This window comes from Enhydra lutris, unplaced genomic scaffold (genome assembly GCF_002288905.1).
Source record: "Enhydra lutris kenyoni isolate GAN:26980312 unplaced genomic scaffold, ASM228890v2 scaffoldscaffold49, whole genome shotgun sequence".
Taxonomy (NCBI): Eukaryota; Metazoa; Chordata; class Mammalia; order Carnivora; family Mustelidae; genus Enhydra; species Enhydra lutris.
This window is the reverse complement of record NW_019154133.1, coordinates 3022323-3034571: the sequence shown is the minus strand read 5'-3', so window position 1 is coordinate 3034571 and position 12249 is coordinate 3022323. Positions and strand designations below refer to the sequence as shown.

Below are 12249 nucleotides of genomic sequence, written 5' to 3'. Positions count from 1 at the left end.
TGACAAATATGGCATGTTGTAATTTACTTACAGATAGACGATGACTTTTGAAGGCAAGTCAGACATACCAGGAGACTGATCATGTGAAAGTCCTTAGCAAAGACAAATGATTCTAAGTATGAACTTCAGTGAATTTTTTTTTCTACAGGAATTTTGACATGAGTTGACTGAGAATAAAAGTAAAAGCAATAGGGCTTCAAGATGCTGGGCTACTTACAACATCAAAAGTTGTGAACTCCATGCCTAAGATGGTGCTGTGTTCCAGCACCTAACGTGGTTTTGAATAGTTGTCAGAGTAAGAATTTGTTGAGTGAATGGATTCCTCAGGAGTGGATACAGATGACAGCTACTTAGTGTATGTTTAATTCAACCTACTAAAGACGCAACATCGGGCTTTTGTTTCATTTTGGCTTTTTGTACCTTGAGCTGTGGCATAAAGAGAAGAGAAATAAGTCTTGAAAATTCAGAACTATATTATTCTTTTCTAAATTATGCCTCTGTAAATCCAAAGATTAATTTTTTTAAAGATTTTATTTATTCATTTGACAGAGAGAGAGCTCACAGATAGGCAGAGAGGCAGGCAGAGAGAGAGGAGGAAGCAGGCTCCCTGCCGAACAGAGAGCCCGATGCGGGGCTCGATCCCAGGACTCTGGGATCATGATCTGAGCCGAAGGCAGAGGCCTCATCCCACTGAGCCACCCAGGTGCCCCCAAAGATTAATTTTTTAAAGAGTTTATTTATTTATTTGAGAGAGCGCACGTGCAAGTGGTGGGGAGGGGCAGAGGCAGAAGCAGACTCTGCACTGAGTGGGGAGCCTAACATGGAGCTCAGTTGGGTTCAATCAGAGCTCAAACCTGGGACCCTGGGATCATGACCTGAGCCGAAGGCAGATATTTAACTGACAGCCACCCAGGCATGCTATAAATCCAAAGATTTAAATGAGTAAGTGCCTAGTGCTTTTTAGAGTAGTTTCTTCTTCCTGATGGTTGCAAGTTTTCAATCCCTGCTCTGAGGGGCATTGCTAAGTAGCTGTCATCTGTATCCACCTTGCAGACTGTCCTCTGATTAAAGAACCATTGGCCCATGTTCCTCTTTGTGCAAGGACACCTTGGGGGTTGAGAGTCTCTGACTTCTGGAGAGCAAGTATGTTTACATTTTGTATACACTTGATTCCTTTAGGAAGGAGGAGCACAAGTCATGTAGGAATGACTGTCACTGCCCATATCCAGCAGCTGTGTGGCCAACACGAAGCCCATTGCTTCAGGTGCACAGCTGTATGTTTCTGGTCTCAATAGGACAACCCTAGTTCCCTTCCTTGGCCTCCTTACTTTCCTTGATTCATTTCTTGCCCCAGCCCATGCTCAGTGCTTTTGTATGTTACCTTTCAAATTTCATCCTACTAAGGTGGCCATTCCCCCCAGGTTGCCTAGGGGAGTTCCATTTATGCCTATTGTCTGAGTATAATTATTGATACAGCCCTTTTCTACTTTAGACAACAAATTACATGGACATTCTGCTTTAGCACATATTAAACCTAAGTCTCGGGACTTATTATTTTTTTTTAAGATTTTATTTATTTATCTGACAGAGAGAGAGATCACAAGTAGTCAGAGAGGCAGGCAGAGAGAGAGAGGGAAGCAGGCTCCCTGCTGACCAGAGCCCAGTGTGGGGCTGGATCCCAGGACCCTGAGATCATGACCTGTGCTGATTGAAGGCAGAGGCTTAACCCACTGAGCCACCCAGGCACTCCTCAGGACTTATTTCTGATCAACTACTACCTATTTTCAAATTTAAGGTACAACATGAGATTTACATAATTCTTACTCTTCCCCTTTTTCCTCCCCTCAGGTTTTCAGTCTTTACATTTTAATTTTACCTGTATCACTCTGTTTTGCTCTATGCCCTGAGAGTACTTCCTAGCCATAGTCCTGAAATCAATTATAAGGAAATTTGTGTAGCTCTAACAATTATATACTTACAAAGCATTTAGAAATTCAGGACTGGCATTTAACATAATGTCATTCTGCAAAGACTGAGCTGTAAACAGTGGTGAGAGATGCCCTAGCCTGATTATTTTAAATGGGCTTATCGATAAGTAAGACAATAATTGTTTTAAATTGTTTTAAATAATTGTTTTTAAATAAATTGTTTTAAATTGTTTTAATTGTTTTAATTGTTTCCATAATAATTCAACCACAGTGTATGAGGTGCAGGCTCTGTTTGTGATGGACCTATCTCAAAACTTTAAACAGAGCCACCTTCTGCTAAAATCAAAAGTCAGCAATGTCAGTTTTCAACATCTGTGTAGCCCAAAGTAGTTTCCAGTGATTGTATCTCCAGTGTATCAGACCCTCTGTGAGGTCCCAGGAATTTCCACAGAGCACTCTTTGACAGAAAGTCTTAACCTAAATGGAGTAGGTCCACTGAAGGGAACTCAAGGATTTTGGAAGTCGGGTGGGCAGAGGCTTAGGGGGACTTTGGTGCACTTATCATCACATCGTGAGCAAGTAGCTTCTTCTTACTTCACCAGTTAATCCATTTGTCCCCAACCCTCACCATCACAGAGCTCCAAAACTGTGCTTAACTTGTTGGTTTTATTGAGCAAATTTATGTTGGACAATTTTTAAATCACCGGCCCTGAGGCATATCTTCTTTAAGTCCCAGCATCCTGTTGGTGAACAAGTTTCCACTGATGTAGACACTTCCTTCATACCTTTTCATAAATTCGAGTGCTCACAGTTTTATTCATGATATATTCCTAAAAGCAAAAAGGGATCTATTAAAGTTGGTGGATGACAGTTTCAACTTGCTCTGCCCCTTCTTCCCCAGACTCTCAATTCAGGACACACAGCCACTGAGGAACTCGAAAGGCATGCGTCAAACAGGAGTTTCTAAAAAATTCAATTTATTGAAAACTCACCACTACCATTTTTCCTTCTACAATTTGTCTTTTGATTGTTGTCTCTTTGCCAAGCCATTTTTGGACATGAATCATTGCGCCATTGTTTAATGTTATGATGCTCTGTAAATGCATAAAGGAATCAGTTAGGGATATCAATTCACTACACTCTGAACTACTGGAGACTAGACGTCTGTTTTTCATTTCTATTTTGACATTCTTTTCCTCCCAAATTCCCACCTCAGTTCTTATCATAATTTAATATCATCAAACTAGAGAAGTCTCAAGAGATTATTCAATTAATGCTCTTCTTCTCCAGACAAACAATACCTAAACTGTTTGTGAATGATTGTTCTCTTCTCTATACTCTTTAATACAGTGACAAAGAGAGATCAGAAAAAAAAAAAAAAAAGAAAACATGTCCAGGTTTTTGGCCCTGTTAACCATCAGCATAATTTGCAAAGGGGTTGGCTTTAGAGCTGTTCAATAGTAATTAACAAAACAAGCCCAAACTGACTTGGTCATTAATCAAGTTAGATATGTATGAACCATGCTCAATGACCTTCTAGGTTTTTGTTTGTTTGTTTTGTTTTGTTTTGTTTTGTTTTTCCTGGACTGTAGAACACCAGGAAGGCTTAGTGCTCACCTTTACTTGTCTGTTGTCCGCTGTGGTTTCATCAAACTCTTCCCCCAGTTTAAAGGAGATCTCAGTGTTCTTGAAGGAACTTTCTGTTTTGATGTTCACTTCATCCCCATTGGCACTTATACTGATTCTTGGCTTTGCTAACCCCGCCAGGTTCCGGGCTGCTGTGCTCATCCCTGTAAGGCAACACGCCTTCAGAAGACATTTAGGAAGTGCTAACGACCCTTTTGGAAAGCAATTTGAAGAGAATATATTCTTCCTCTGTTCAGGTTTTAGGTAATGTGTTGTAATTTCTTCAGTGCTCACTGTGATAGCGGGGTTGAGCCAAACAAGCCCATTCAGAAGGTATATCTAGTAATTACACTTGACATTTTGAAAAGCTAACTTCACTTTTTGAGGCTATTGTGCCTCACCTAAAATCTTCCAGACTCATGCTTCATCTAAAATGTGTATCTGTCTGGTACCTTTCAGGGGATCAGACCTCATTCCTTACCTCGTGGGGTGTTCTAACAACAGTGCAGAGGGTGTTATTATCCTCATTTTAGAGATGAGCACACAGTGTCCTAGAGACAGAGAGAGGCTTATTCTAGGTGATGTGTCTGTTAATCAGCAGAGCTACAGGTTTTCTAATAGTCTTAAGAATCATAGCAACTTAAAAAAATAAAAGCAAAATAAGAAATGTAATTTTCAGAGTATCTAAACTACTCTAAAAGATAATGACTTATAAAGTCCAAGCTCCAGAGTGTCAGGGTGGCTCCATCGGTTAAGCGTCCAACTCCTGATGTCAGCTCAGGTCATGATCTCGGGGTCATAGGATTGAGCAGGGTCCCTGCTCAGGGTGTCTGCTTGGGATTCTCTCCCTCTCTCTCAGGCCTTGCTCTGCTCTCTCATAAATAAATAAGTAAATAAATAAATAAATACATTCCTTAAAAAGGTAATAAAGTCCAAGCTCCTCTCTTATTTGTGGATTACATTCAGATCTGGCCAAGTAACGAGGAAGTAGGCAAACTGCACAATTTGGCTTAGAGCCTGGCCCTGTTGTTTAGGTTGGGGATGTCCCATTGTCAAACTTGATTCGTGTAATGGATAGGCGGAAGAGGTGAGTCCTCTCTCTCAGTATCAATATCGAACGCGATTTTACATTTACATTGTGGAACTGACAAGACACACCTGACTACAGAGAAGCAGTGATACCTGCAGGTCACAAAAGAGAGAAGAGCCGGACGGTTACCTGTGTGGGCTTTGTCACCTGTGAGTTCAAGCGTTATTTCCCTTCTCTAACCTTCAGATTTCTCAGTAGCGGAACATGAATGACCATGGTACTTGCCTCCTAGGTGTGCTGGGAGATGAAGTGAAAGGACTAACATGGCCATGGCACACAGTAGGCTTTCAGCTGTTAGTCTCTGCCTAAGCTCAGCTCCCAATCAAAACAGCTCTTGCCATAAGCCCAAAGTTTCTTAGATGGCCCTATATTTAAACTCAAAACAGGAGAGTCTATGAATCCATGAAGAAACAGGGAAACATGTTTCTTATAGCTCCCTGGGAAAGTTAATAGTGAGTATGAAAAAGGGACAAATGTTACATTATGCACACAGTGACTTGTTATGCATTGATCATTTCAGCCAAATTTAAAGAAAAAAATTCTTGGCTTTATATACAGTTTATTATTGCAAAGGAGACTTCTTTTAATTAAATATTAAAAATTACTTAACAAATATTAAATAATTACCATTTTCTAGCATTAGTGAGAACAGTTTAGTTGTTATAGGCCTGAGCCATTGTAATTGATGTTTATTCAACTTGAGTGTAGAGCTAAAGGGTGACAGGGTTTATACTTCTGAGAAATAGCCAATGGTGAGACATTCAATGAGCAAAAATGTTCCATTTCTCCAATAAAAAATTTGAAATTCTTCAAAATATTTTAAAAATATCTCCCCTATATATGAAGACTTTAAATATTAACCAACTAGAAATTTCATTTGTTGCTATTGTTCTTTTGAAGTCGTGACTTAAAACAAACCTTGAAACAAATTTAAATGATAAATTTAATTATAGATATTATTAGTATCTGTAAATTTGTCTTTTTTTAAAAAAGATTTTATTTATTTATTCGACAGAGATCACAGGTAGGCAGAGAGGCAGGCAGAGAGAGAGGGGGAGGCAGGCTCCCTGCTGAGCAGAGAGCCCGATGCAGGGCTTGATCCCAGGACCCTGGAATCATGACCTGAGCCGAAGGCAGAGGCTTTAACCCACTGAGCCATCCAGGAGCCCCACTATCTGTAAATTTGAAGCTAGGAAATGTTGTTAGTTGAAATGATGAAGGTAGAGAGGGCCTAGGATGAAGAAGTATTTTTAAAAAGGATAAATGGACTTAAATATACAGATAATGACTAGAAGAAAGTTTCTGTGAACCTTGTATTCTACGAAGAGACAGTTATAGCTAGTAACCAAAAAAATCAAAAGCAGACACACAAACCTTGTTAATCTTACATGACTATTTCCTAAGATCACAAAAGAGAGAATTGTAGGAAAATTCATTGTAAAATGCAAAACTATCCACATCACAAAATGTATTGTCAGTTTCCAAATCTCGTGATGGTATTTCTTACCCAATTGTTTCATGTATTCCTCAAAGTTTTCACTGGAGATCATCTTCCAGGTTCCCAAGAAGGGCTCAATCATGATGGAAAGCTTGCTGAACAGAGGCACTCACAACCAAAAGCCAAAGGAACTTAGGGAATGCAGGGCTGCCAGTACCTTTATTTAAAAGGCATCTTCATCATGTGACTTTTCTGCAATGACCAATGGGCAGCAGCAAGACCGAAGATTCTAGGTACCAGCATGACTCATTCTGTTTACCTCCAAATTGAGAAACAGAAAATCAACGTGTAAAATTGAATTTAAGTCAATGATTATAGCTTCTAGGAAAGAGATTTATACCCCCAAGTCACCTGATAAATATTATTTGTGGAATGGAGACAATTTTCAATACATCAGCCCTTTGAAATTTAAATGCTGAGTCAACTCCGAAGGAATATCCCAACAGATGTTCAATAAACTCCTGACTAAAGTTGTTTTCCCACCTGATAATAGAAGCACATCCTTGCTTGGTCCACCTCAGCTGGTTTTTGTTTGGACAGGTCATGGTTCCAGAGTACATTCTTCATTAAAATAATATCCTCCCCTCCCTTCCTTGCAGGCTTGATGAATTGATATTAATGTAACTGAAATGTCTTCAGTTGCTTGGAGTGAGGTATAGAGTATTATTAATATTATCATTATTGTTCATCAACAGTAATTGCCCACTGGGAAGAAAAGTAACAATTACCATTGGGTGCTGTTTTGTGATTTAAGCCCTAAAAAGGATGAGGAGCTAATGCTTGGAAAATTCATCTTTTAGGCTCACAAGGTAATCTTGATTATTAAAATACTCCTTGGGAAAAAAAAAAAAAAGATATCGTGGTGCCTGGGTGGCTCAGTGGGTTGCGCCTCTGCCTTCCACTCAGGTCATGATCTCAGGTCCTGGGATCGGCCCGGCACTGGGCTCTCTGTTTGGCAGAGAGCCTGCTTCCCCCGCCCCCCTTTCTGCCTGCTGCTCTGCCTACTTGTGATCTCTGTCAAATAAATAAATAAAATAAAATAAAAAAAGATATCACTTGAAATTGTGAGGGGAAGTTTTAGAGAGAAAAAGGGCATCTTGATATCTGCATTCTAAAAAGGCAAAGGCAGTAAAATTTAAATCTCTCTACAGTGACTTCTGAAATCATCTTCTGTAATGCACATAATATGGGCTTTGCAATTTTGCCTTTACTGAAAAGGATCAGATTCAGAGGCTCGAGATTTATAGCTCAGCTTTGAATTCCAGATGTTTTGAAGAAGACTGGAAAATTAGGCACCAGAAAAAGAATATTCATACGATATTCTGCCTGGGTCAAATATTTTTTCAATTCTGAGAAATACTTATTTAAATCATCTGTTTATGGAAAAAACAAACTTTAAAAAAGGTTGACATTTTGGCACCACAGTGTTATAACTTAAGTGGGATAAAGAATTTCTTTTGATGAAAACACATAGAGACGAAATTTACAATGCTGTATCTTTATAGATGTACTATGTGTGTGTGTGGGGGGGGTGGGCAGAACAGAGGAAACGAAAACCCCAGAATCAGTTTCAGGAAACTGAGACCTCTCCCCAAAGTAAGTGCCTTAACAGTTGAAAACATACTCAGAGGTGATGTTCAAATAAAGAACAAATGATCAGATCTTGCTTTACTGGTTCTAGATGTGTATTTACATTGTCTGCTTGAAAGATAGCAAGCCATGATGGCTATATACGTCTGCCAGTGGGTTAAGGTGACATTAGTGTAATCATCCTTGTTCCACTTTCCTTTCCATTGATTGATTCAGAAATCAACCCTGTGGTCCAGAATGCAGTTGTCCCATGAGACAAAAGGGAAAGTAAAACTTCTGGCCTCCATAAAATCCCTTGCCCCTAAAAGAAAGAGCCAGAGGGACGATTTCTCTTTTCCTCTGCACATTTTGCTTTTTTGTATGATATGTAAAACTGCTCCATCCACTGTGTTAACCAATTCAAAGATGAGACCAAAACTGAGGATGGCAGAGTGGAAAGTGTGGAGGAACTAAGACCATTTTATTTCTGGAATTTTGAATATATGGATTAATAAATTTCATTATTATTAAACATGTGTCTGAGTTTTTGTTATTTGCAGCTTAGGCCTTTGTAATTGATACACCTAAGTAAATAGTTTTGCCTACATGATCGATGTGGACCCTCAAAACAACCAAATACATGTATCATATGATATTGGCCTCATACACAGCAACGCCCACCTTTCCAGGTGCGACTCAAACATTTCCTTCTCTGGGAAACTGGCTCAGAGCTAATCGATCCCTAGTATGTAATACAATTATATTCCAACAGAAGTGTATTAGGGAACATTTCTCATAGTATTGCAACTAGTAATCTTCCAGCTGTCTTCTGAATTATTTTACAAGTGCATCAAACAAAGAAAACATTTCCTGCTCACCTCCAGATCCCTAAGACAGTGCCTGGTATATTATAGGTGGTCAATGAATGTTTTACGAATGAGTAACAAAACGAATAAGCAGTTTTATTTCATTTTAATTGACAGTTCCCCTCATTACTGATCTTAATCTCTCTGACAGTGACTATAGGCAAGCCTGTAATACACTGTTCTCTCCCAACTTGCTCATATGATAGGTCTTTCATTACAGTCATCAGATGGTGGAGGGATTCTCAGACTCCCTTTGTCTTTGCTCCGTGTCTCATTGTTACCATACAAGTCTCCCTTCTCGACTAATCAAGTGTTCTGCTAGGTCTGCCATTGTTACCACTAGCCTTTGGCCTTTTTCTTTGATTATTAAAACAAAACAAAACAGAACAAAATGAAAAAACACCATTTCCTCAAATAACAATTTTTCGGTTGAGAATGTTCTTAATTGCTAATCCTAGTGAAGGAACTGGAATACAATAATTTGTTATAGAACAGTCACACATCTTGTTTTCATGACAGTTACGATGCTTCTTTCTCCATTATCTCATTTTTATATGTTTCTCCAACATCTCACCTTCTATATTAACTCTTTTCTTGTGACATTTTTAAATATTAAGTCATTTTTGATAAGGCTTAATTTTGAGATGCCACATTCTTCCCTGGTGAGGAGTAGTGGTAAAAAGTAAAAATATACTGGCAGCTACAGCAGTATTCAGAAGTATGTCTGGTAACTTATTGCTGTACAGATACTGTTTTAGCCGGTGCCACACTAGATTTATTTTTTGTTGTAAAATACATGTAGCATGAAATCATCTGGACCATTTTAAAATGTGTAGTTCAGTGGCATTAAATGCTATTCACATTGTTGTATAACCATCACCACCATAGTTTCCAGAACTCTTTTCCTCTTGCAAAACTGAAACTCTGTACCTACTAAACAATAACCTGATTGTCCCCTTCTCCCAGCCCCTGGCAACCATTATTCTACTTTCTGTCTCTACAATTTTAACTGCTCTAAGTACCTCACATAAGTCGAATCATACAGTACTTTTTTTGTGTGATTGGCATATTTCACTCAGCATAAATTCCCTAGGTTTCATTCAAGTTGTACCATGTGTCAGAATACTTAATAATATTCCATTGTATGTAAATACCACGTCTTGCTTATCCATCTGTCAGTGGACCTTGAATTGCTTCTACATTTAATTATTGTAAATAATGTTGTTATGAATATGGGTACACAAATAGCTCTTTGAGACCCTGCAGAATTGCTGGATCACATAATTACATTTTTAATTTTTTGAGGAACAACCACACTGTTTTCTATAGTGGGTATATCATTTTACATTCCCATCAATGGTGCACAAGGGTTCCAATCTCTCAACATTTTCACCTACATGTTGTTTTGTTTTTAAGATTTATTTATTTATTTTAGAGAGAGCGAGTGGGTGAAGGGGCAGAGGGAGGAGGAGGAAAGAGAGAATCCCAAACAGACTCTACACTGAGCAAGGAGCTCAATGCAGGCCTTGATCCCTGGACCCCAAGATCATGACCTGAGCTGAGACCAAGATTTGGCTGCCCAACCAACTGAGCCACCCAGGTGCCCCTGGTTTGTTTTTTTTAATAGTTGCCATCTTAATGGATGTGACATGATATCTCAACGTAATTTTGATTTGCATAAACACTACTGATTGGTAGTGTTGAACATCTTTTCATGAACTTATTGGACATTTGTATATCTTCTTTGGAAAAATGTCTTTTCAAATCCTTTGCCCATTTTTGAATCAAGTTGCTTGTTTTATTTGTTATTGAGTTTTAGGAGCTCTCACTATATTCTATATATTAATTCCTTATCAGACATATGATTTGTAAATATTTTCTCCCAGTCTGTGAGTTAAGTTTTTACTCTGTTAATAGTATATATCAACATAATAGATAAACACAGAGTTTTAATTTTCATGAAGTCAGATTTGTCTATTTTTTCTTTTGTTGTCTGTGCCATTGGTTTCATGTTCAAGAAATCATTGCCAAATGCATTGTCATGAAGTTTTACCCTGTTTTCTTCTAAGAATTTTATAGTTTAAGGTCTCATATTTAGGTCATGGACCATTTAAGTTCATTTTTGCATAAGGTGTTAAGTAAGGGTCCAACTTCATTCTTTTGCATGTGATATCTTTTCCAGCACCCTCTGTTGAATACCATCCTTTACCCTTTGATGGGTACATTCACTGAAAATTATCTGACAGTGCATGTGAGGGTCTATTTCTGAACTTTCTATTCTATTCCATTAGTCTATATGTCTATTGTTATACCAGTACTACACTGTTTTGATTATAGTAGGTTTGTAGCAAGTTTTGAAATCAGGAAGTGTGAGTAAACCAGCTTTGTTCTTCTTCTTCTTCAGGATTTGGCTCCTTGTGGTCTCTAGATTCCATATGAATTTTAGAATGGGTTTTCTATTTCTGAAAAAAAAATGTCATTGGGATTTTGATAGGGATTCCATTAAATCTGTGGATCGCTCTGGGTAATACTAACATCTTAACAATATTAAGTCTTCCAATCTATGAACATGGGATATCCTTCCATTTATTTATGTCTTTTAAAAATTTCTTTTAGAAATGTTTTGTAGTTTTTATTGTATGAATATTTACCAAAAGTTAATTCCCTTAATTAAGTTAATCCTTACATATTTTATTCTTTTTGCTGCTATTTTAATGGAGATGTTTTCTTAATTTACTTCTCAGGTTGTTCATCATTAGTGCATAGAAACACACCATTTTTTGTGTGTTGATGTTGTATCCTACTGCTTTGCTGAATTCATTTATTCTAATAGGTTTTTTCAGGTGGGTGGAATCTCTAGGGTTTTCTTCATATAAGATCATACCATCTGGGAACAGAAATAATTTTACTTCTTCTTTTTCAGCTTGAATATCTTTTTTTTTTTTTTTTTTTTTGCCTAATTACTCTGACTAGTACTTCCGGTAACATAGTAAATAGAAATAGAAGAAGCTGACACCTCTGTCTCATTCCTGGTTATAGAAGAAGAGCTTTTAGTTTTCACTATTGAGTTTAATATTCAATGAGGAGTTTTCATACTTGGTTTTTGTTATGTTAAGATAGTATCCTACTATTTCTAGTCCATTGAATGTTTTTACATGAAAGAGTACTGAATTTTGTCAAATGCCTTCCCGGAATCACTTGAGATGACCATAGAGTTCTTCCCCCTTCCTGTGATAATGCAGTATATTACATTGACTGCTGTATGTTGAACTATGCTTGCATTCCCAGAATAAATTCCAATTAGTCATGGTGTATAATCCCTTTAATATGCTGCTGAATTCTGTTTGCTAGAATTTTGTTAAGTATTTTTGCCTCAAAATTTACATGGGATATTGCTCTCTAATTTTTTTCAAATATCTTGGTCTGAATTTGGTATCTGGGTAATATGGCTTTACAAAATGAATTAGAGAGTCTTCCTTTTTCTTCAGGTTTTTGCTTTTGTTTTTGTTGTTGTTGTTGTTGTTTTGTTTGTTTGTTTTGAAGAGTTTGAGAAGGATTGGCATTAGTTCTTCTTTAATTTGGCAGAGTTCACCAGGTGAACAATTAGCCTCCAGGACTTTTTTTTTTTTTTTAAGATTTTATTTATTTATTTGACAGACAGAGATCACAAGT

At 37.7% G+C, this 12249-nt stretch overlaps 1 protein-coding gene across 1 annotated transcript; it reads right to left on the bottom strand.

Annotated features, from left to right (window-relative positions):
- Nucleotides 1-2707: 2707 nt before the first annotated feature.
- LOC111156839 (fatty acid-binding protein 9-like) lies at nucleotides 2708-6224 on the bottom strand. Its single transcript, XM_022517937.1, has 4 exons — nucleotides 6152-6224; nucleotides 3546-3718; nucleotides 2921-3022; nucleotides 2708-2758 (listed from the first exon to the last, which is right to left on the bottom strand). Exons 1-4 carry the CDS (start codon nucleotides 6222-6224, stop codon nucleotides 2708-2710), a joined length of 399 nt encoding a protein of 132 aa, XP_022373645.1.
- Between the last annotated feature and the right edge of the window lie 6025 nt (nucleotides 6225-12249).